The sequence below is a fragment of the Aspergillus thermomutatus genome (genome assembly GCF_002237265.1).
Source record: "Aspergillus thermomutatus strain HMR AF 39 chromosome Unknown NODE_312, whole genome shotgun sequence".
Lineage (NCBI taxonomy): Eukaryota > Fungi > Ascomycota > Eurotiomycetes > Eurotiales > Aspergillaceae > Aspergillus > Aspergillus thermomutatus.
In genome coordinates, this window is record NW_020798362.1 from 22,129 (window position 1) to 30,222 (window position 8,094).

At 51.6% G+C, this 8,094-nt stretch overlaps 1 protein-coding gene across 1 annotated transcript; it reads right to left on the bottom strand.

The window, feature by feature from the left end:
* Nucleotides 1-987: 987 nt before the first annotated feature.
* CDV56_103370 (flavin-containing monooxygenase) lies at nt 988-3,921 on the bottom strand (the record flags this gene model as incomplete). The annotated part of the gene is made up of 6 exons (XM_026756989.1): nt 988-1,357; nt 1,471-1,938; nt 2,014-2,567; nt 2,640-2,773; nt 3,227-3,665; nt 3,718-3,921. 6 exons carry the CDS (start codon nt 3,919-3,921, stop codon nt 988-990), a joined length of 2,169 nt encoding a protein of 722 aa, XP_026610465.1.
* Between the last annotated feature and the right edge of the window lie 4,173 nt (nt 3,922-8,094).

Here is an 8,094-nt window from a genome sequence, read left to right on the forward strand (position 1 = left end):
ATCCGTGACAACCAGCGGCGTTCGCGCGCACGACGCAAAGAATATATTCGAGACCTCGAACAAAGATTACGCACGTTCGAGGCTTCAGGTGTTCGGGCGACACAAGAAGTTCAGGCTGCGGGACGAATGGTGGCAGTGGAGAATACTCTCCTCCGGTCGCTGCTCCGCTTGCATGGAGTTCCCGATCAGGATATCCAGCAGTATTTGACAGCACACAGAAAGGACTTGCCTCCTATACTTCAGTCAAGAGCCGGACTAAAGTCGCGGCCACATGTGGTGGAATTCTCAAGTCCAAGTGCAACCGCCGAGAGTTCTACGCAATCCATTTCATCGAACCACGAGCGCGGAGATCGGACGCTAGGGATGGTGGCTTCTGGAAAGACTTCATCCCAGTTTGATTCGCAGGTAGCCGTCAAGGAGCAGCTGGTTCCAATTCACTCTCTCATTCATACTATTCCCGAATTACCGCCACTCTGTGCAAACCAGAGCTCAGGGCAATCTACTCCATGCGAAACGGCAGCCAGGATTATCGAGTCTATGCGCAGCTACTCCGATACGCGGGATGTGCGCTGGGAGCTAGGATGTCAGTCGAGTTCTGATTGTATGGTGAGGAACATGGATATTTTTCAGCTACTAGAATGATGATGAATACAGCAATCATAAAGCGGCGATTGTCTCAGCTCAACTTTGCTGTCGGTTTGGAAAACTCTAGAAACTAGACTACCTCGGCACCTCACGATACGGGCGAAGTTCACAGATACAGCATTCCCCCTTATATATTTCTGCCTTAGAGTAGTCCCGGACAAAGGGCTTAGCCCTTGACAGCATAGGTCTGGAAAGAACCCGGGCAATTGGTCAATCGTAGTCAAACCAAGATAAGGAGCAGCTACGTACTAGCCCACGCGCCAATATCCAAGTCAGTGATCTCATTCGTAGTCTCTAGAACCCCACAGATAAGATACAGAGAGAAACAGTTATAGCTTTAGTTCAATACCCGACAGCATAGTCCTCCCACCTCACAGGCCAGACACACCGTGTAAGCCAAAACTCAGTCTGCGTTCCTGGCCACACAAGCGTATTCCTCCCTGTTCGCGCATCAACGTACCAATTGCGCACATCAGCTGAGTAAATCAACCCATCCAGTCTGTGCTGGATGTTGGTATTATACGCCTCATGCGCCGCGGCGCGTACATCGATCCATCTGCGTCCACCGCGTTTATCGTGCGAAAATAGCGGTTGAAGCACGCGCATAATATACTCGACTGAACATTCGATCCCGAATAGTGTGGAGTGGCCCGAGGGGAGTGTATTTGGCCCCGTTATCATAAAGAAATTTGGAAAGGAGGGAACTGTTACCCTGCAAGCTGTTAGCGAAAGCCACATCAGACCCAGGTTAGGAAGGGACGACTCCTGGGCCCATATGATATCCTATAAGCCAGTAAGATGTCAGGAATTATTCCGTCTACATACCCCATATACGCAGACGGATACCTGCCATCCTTGTGCCAGGCATCCGATATAAGGGACCCATCTCGCCCTTGTATCTTCATTGGCGTGATTAGGCTCTGCGTTCTAAAGCCGTTTGCGAGAATCAGGATCTCTGCAGGTATTTCCTGTCCATCATCCGTTGCTAATGAGTATGGGCCCGACACCCGAATGCTTTCTGACAGCCTTAAATCCACTCGGGAATCGTGTAGGATCCCCAGGTACCCATGGTCTAACACAGGACGTTTGGCGCCAAAGGTAAAAGCAGGGATCAGGAGTGAGTGGTACTTAGCAGGTGCGGCTCGCTGCATGTACCGTTTAAAGCTCGCTTCCAGATGGGTGCGCAGGAACCGGCCAAGTATGGTCTTGCGAAAAGCCGCAAAGGCAAGGTCAAATTTTGCCGCAAGCAGCCAGCGACGGGTTTTTAGAAGCCAGGGGATGTGGCTTAAAAGCCTGTAACAAAAAATCGTTATGGTAAGGAACGCAGCAGGAATGGAGGTGAGAGGGAGTGGCTATGCGCAAACGTACCATTTCTCTTTTGGTCCAATAATGCGATCTGTCTTCGGAGCAATCCAGTGTGCGCTGCGGACTACCTGTGTCAACTTCGACAACCCCGTGTGCTTGAGTAGCCACGGAATAAACTGGTTTGCAGAGCATCCGTTGCCGATCACGACAACATTTCGTCCCTCAAAATCGACATTGTGGTCCCAGGATGCGCTGTGGAAGACGCTTCCCTGGAATTCTGCAGACCCGATAATACCATCGGGCCCGCGTGGGATATCAAGAAAGCCAATTGACGTGATGAGAACCCGACATTCTGTCGTGTAGAGAGTTCCCGACGCACAGTCTTTGAAATGAACCTCCCATATATAATCGTCCTCCCGCCAGCAGGCGGAAAGGCATTCCTGCTGCAGGTGTATGCGCTCTGGAATACGGTGCCTGGTGGCTACACGCTCAATATAGGCGAGGATCTCGGGCTGCGAGGCATATGTGGACGACCAGTCAGGATTAGGCGCGAAGGAGTATGAGTAGAGCTGCAAAGCCGGCGTTGTAGTTAGTATACCAACGTCGGAAACCTCCATCTCCAGAGAATTAAGTAGCACACAATGACAGGGATACCAGTTCGGATCAACCGGTGAGTTTGACAGACATACCTTTGAAGGTATATCGCACCGTAATCCTGGGTATGTATTCTTCGCCCAGGTGCCCCCTATCCGGTGATGTTTCTCGAACACGCCGAACGTTGCGTGCGGATACTGTTTCTGCAGGTTGACCGCAGCACATATCCCTGAGCAATGATCTTATTATCATACTATCCAGCTTGCCGAATATTGATAAGGAATTGCAGTTACCTCCGAGTCCTGCGCCGACGATGACCACGTCCAAATATCTCCCGTCTAACAGCGTTGGCATTTTGAAGCAGATAAAAAAAATTACACAGCAGCAGGGGAAAGAAATATGAGCAGGCTGCTTCAGGATTTATCTGGAACTTCTTAGCGGAGCCTGGCTGCTTAAATAACGCGTGAGTGACATGGCCAAGACTTCCCCACGTGTAAATAGTGACATCCCGCTCTATCTACCTTTGTCAAATGGTGACATACCAGATACAGCATTGCTTCCAGGCTGTCAACCATGTTCAACTCGACGTGATACGAGAGAAGTAAGATAAAACACAAAGAAAAGAAAGGAAAAGGAAACAAGAAAAATATCATTAATCAACCACGTTGATCCCAGCACCGACCTATTCCAGGTTCACTAACCAGCTCAACAAGCGCCGCCAAAAGAGTCCCATTATCTACCCGACAACCTTCGCCGGGAACAGCGGGCATTCTGTACCCATACCGCAGCTTCGTCTCGAGCTCGAGCACATCCTTGCCCATGCGGTTGCACTGGATAATAAGGTGGAATGCAACACTGCATAATGTAGTCTCGCCATTGACAGAGTTTGCTGGCCGCGAGATTTCTCCATCTACCACGTGCGGTATACCGGCTGGGTCTTCGGTCATTAATAATTCAGTGTCCCATATTGGAGGCTGACTATTAAGTATGTCCAGTGAGATCTCATTCGCCCCTAATGTCGGGGCAGAGTACGAGAGATCCGAGGCATCGGGGCTAACGAGGCCTATATTCTGGGTACTAGAAATTGGTTCTCCTGTAGCGAGAGCATCGAGTTGATCAGTCTAACGAACATAGGTTAGCCACTATCTTAAGAAGGGTACCTCGAGCGCGTACAGGCATCAACCCAAGCTCCAACCCCCCAAACCCCACATCAGTTACAGGACCCGCGGGTGCGATGAAATCGGATTTGAACGGCACCTGCAGTCCATCGAAAGGAGCGCCCCGTAGATACCCCTCGAGCGATAAGCTGTCAAACCCAATCGACTCTAGCAGGGATTTAAGTATGCAATTCTCCTTGGCTAGGCTCATGCTCGGCATAGGTACTTTAGTCGCTGCTACTGCTGACTCCAACTGCTTTACCTTCTGCTCCAACTCCGCAACATGTTGCTTCCTCCGCTCTCGCGATTTGCGTTGATTATTTCGGACCCGAATGAGGTCTTCGGCCTTGATACATGTTATTGGAGAAGCTCAGACAATCAAAACCTAGTCCAGAACATGCCTTGGTTTTTCGTTTCGGGCGGGGCATGCCTCCGGTGTATGGTTTGGGATGGAATTTCCGCCGCGGACACGCAGATTTGGAGTATCAAAGGAACTTGATTCGCATTAGATTATTCTAAATGTTCGACTGGATGTGATTGTGGGAATGCGAGAGGGCAATAGATGCATGATGGAGCAAAGGGGATGGTGGAGATAACCTCACTCGTAATTCGCAGCATGCAGTGGCACGCGGACCTTCGAACATTAGTCAGCAATTCCGTGGGTGACGGGGCCAAGGCAAAACAACCACCTACTGTCGATACCTAATTTTTGAAATTTCTCCACAACCACTGACTTATTTGGTTCAGACTGTGACCCAGGTTACTCGTCAGCTCTCAAGGTATCGCCCAGTACCAAGAAAGCATGTCGGGAAGCCACATTGCGCCACAGCTGGGCCTCCAGCCACCCACCATACGCGACCACGCGATCCAAATTGAAGCAGACATACGCGCCTTGATGGAATACCGAGTCAACCCGCTAGGCAAGAATCGAGCACCAAACTGGAATATGATCGAACCGCTCCTCAGGAGCTTCAACACCTACCTTGAGAAAACCCAGGACCTCCCTACCACCAGCCAGCTGGCCACGGAAGTGCACGCGACGGCTCGCGCCCAGGAAATCCTCAGCAAAGAGATCACGGAAATCAAGAACATCCTCGCAGCCCCAGTTGGTAAAGCACCAGCCCCCACCTATGCGCAAATTGTGAAAGACCCATACGTACTGAAACCTACCACACAGACCCGACCCTCGAGTGGACCCCGAGAGATCCTCGTGAAGCTGAACGAAACGAATCCGGAGCAAACAAGCCGTCGAGCAACCGCCGAAGACGTAAAAGAAAAGGTCAACAACATGCTAAAAAGTCACCAGGATCCAGCCCTACAGAAAACCCAGATTATCGCAGTGAAACGACATCCCAGCGGTGACCTGACCCTCTTCACCCAAGACCAACGGAGCACGGAACAACTCATTGCACACCGAGAGCAATGGCAGCAGACGCTAGGAGAAAAGGCAGTGGTGAGGGTGCCGTCCTTCGGCATCCTGGTCCACGGGGTCAGCACACAGATGGAGGCACACAACAGGATGGAAATTGAGGAAAAGATCCAGTGGAACAACCCTTCCCTGGAGAAAGCGAGGGTGGTCTACTCGGGCTGGCTGAAGCGCAGCCTGGGAGAGAAGCGAGCGTCCACCATGGTACTGGAGTTTGAACGGGAAGAAGACGCGGACCATGCAATTCTGAACGGGATCGTATTCGGTGCGCAAATCTATGCCTGCGAGTTTTACGACCGGACCTGCAAGGTCAAACAATGCTTCAAGTGCCAAAAGTATGGACATATAGGGACTCACTGCAAAGCTCAAGAAAACTGCGGATACTGTGCGGAGCCGCACAGCACCAAAGGGTGCCCGGAAAGGGACAGGCCCGGCTCAGAGCCGAAATGCCCCAACTGCTTCAACAATCACCCTTCATGGAGCATCCAATGCCAATACAGGAAGGAAGAATTCGCAAGAGTTGAAGAACGGAGGAGGAACATGCCACGAACCCACAAGGAAGCCACGCTCCGATGGGGCAACTTCACCGGGAAACCAACCCACGCCAACGAGACAACGCACACCAGGAAGGAGAACGGAAACCGCAGAGCACCTGGAGAGCCACCGATACTCAGCGCAACGGGAAGTCAGAGAAGGGGAAGATCCCCAAGAAAGGACCTACGGACCAATACGAGCCAAGGACACAGCAACACCACAAGAAGAGTTCTACAGGAGCTGGACCGGAATACACTCCTAGTGGCAGGGAACCAAGATACAGCCCGTAACAAAAGACGAGCATTAGAGGCAGAAGAACCCATAGCAACCCAGGACTCGATCATGTCAATCATTTCATTCGATGAATAGAACCACCCTAGCGATCCTACAGTACAATGTCAACAAATCTCGCGATCAAGTCATGGCCCCTCTCCTCGCTGATGAGGAGGTCTGGCAATACGATGTTATCGCCTTACAAGAGCCTTGGGCAAACCCGTTTCAGCGCACCACATATCACCCAGTCAAGGACCGATTTGACCTGGTATACAACATAGAATTGAAAACACGGGTATGCTTCTTCATTAGCTCGCGGCTCAGAGGAGCATGGTCATATACGCACCACACGCCCGACCTGAGCACGCTACATCTCCAGATTCAAGAAGATGAGGTCAACCGGACAATACACGTCCACAACTTATACAATCCTATTGATCATACGGGCGAGGAACGAGACAGCACACTGCCAGACCTACGGAAAGCACTGGAGACGGACAAGGACGGAGAACACCTGGTTTTGGGAGACTTCAACCTACACCACCCGATGTGGGGAGGACTACAGGCCCGGAGGACATCCGACGAAGCCGAGGATTTACTAGACCTAATCACGGACCACCACCTGGAACTACTGTTGCCGGTAGGCACCAAGACCCGACAAGAACGGGGCGAACCGAGTACGATCGACCTGGTCTTCGGAACTCGTCTACTCTCAGACTGCGTCGTCAGCTGCGGTCTGTCGGGGAAAGAGCTGGACCATGACTCCGATCATCTCCCTATCACAACACTCCTAAATGTCACCCTCACTAAACACCCGGAGCCCAAGAGACGGTTGTGGCACCAATTGGAGGAGAAGGCCTTCCTCGAGGAAGTAGAGAAGAACCTCCAAGTCCACAAGGAAACAGACAGCCAGGCAGATATTGATGAGCAAGTTAACCACATAATTAGAACCATCAATACCGCGATCGACCGCCACTGCCCCGAATCGAGAGTATGCCCAAGATCCATTCCCGGATGGACTCCGGAAATAAAGGAAGCCCAGATGCGAGCGCGTCGGCTGAGGCGAAAGTACCAGAAAATCCGAACGCAAAAGGCCTGGGAAGAATACACCGCTGCACGGAACCTCAAAGGACGCCTGATAAAAAAGCTGCTGAGGAGAAATCATCGAGAAAGAATTCAGGAAGCCACCGGCTCAATACAGGGCCTCTGGAAACTAGCCAAATGGGCCAAGAGCAGAGAGCAACGACAGTCCTTCACTCCCCCCCTGAGGGATGGACAGGGACCAATAAAAACCGAAACCCAAGACAAGATCCAGCTCCTGAGGGAAATCTTCTTCCCCCGCACGAAAGATGCAGACCTCTCAGACCTAGAGGACTACGCCTACCCCGACCCTGTTGAGTGGCCACCGTTCACGGAAAGGGAGGTGAAAACAGCACTCTCAATGGTAGCAACGCGCAAAGCCCCAGGCCCAGACGGGATACCGAACTTCATACTGAAAGCCCTTCGGAATATCCTCACACCTATCCTCACTCCGCTCTTCAACGCGTGTATCACAAAAAGCTACTGCCCAGAACATTTCAGGATCGCCGAAACGGTAGCTCTGCGCAAACCAGGAAAAGACGACTACACCCAGGTCAAGTCTTACCGGCCGGTGGCGCTCCTGAACACGCTGGGAAAGGTTTTAGAGAAGATGATCGCGAGAAGGTTCTCGGAAATAGTGGAAAGACACTCTTTACTACCCACAACCCACATGGGGGGAAGAAAAGGCGTTTCGACCGACCACGCCTTACACTGGCTACGGGAGAAAATAAACCTAGAGCACAACGGAAAGGCGGTTAGAAAAGTGGTCTCGATCCTCTCCCTAGACGTATCTGGGGCCTTCGACAATGTCTCCCACCTTAGATTGATCCATAATCTGAGGAAACGAAAGATAGACTGGCGGGTCGCCGGATGGGTTGCGAGTTTCCTCCAAAACCGCAGAACCACGATACGACTCCCTGAAGGAAAGTCGGAGCTTATGAGCGTGGAAACCGGTATCCCCCAAGGATCACCGCTGTCACTGATGCTATACCTCTTCTTCAACGCCGACCTTATCGAAGACTGCCAAGACCCAAATCTTAACGCAGAAGCGGTGGGCTGGGTAGATGATGGGAACATCAT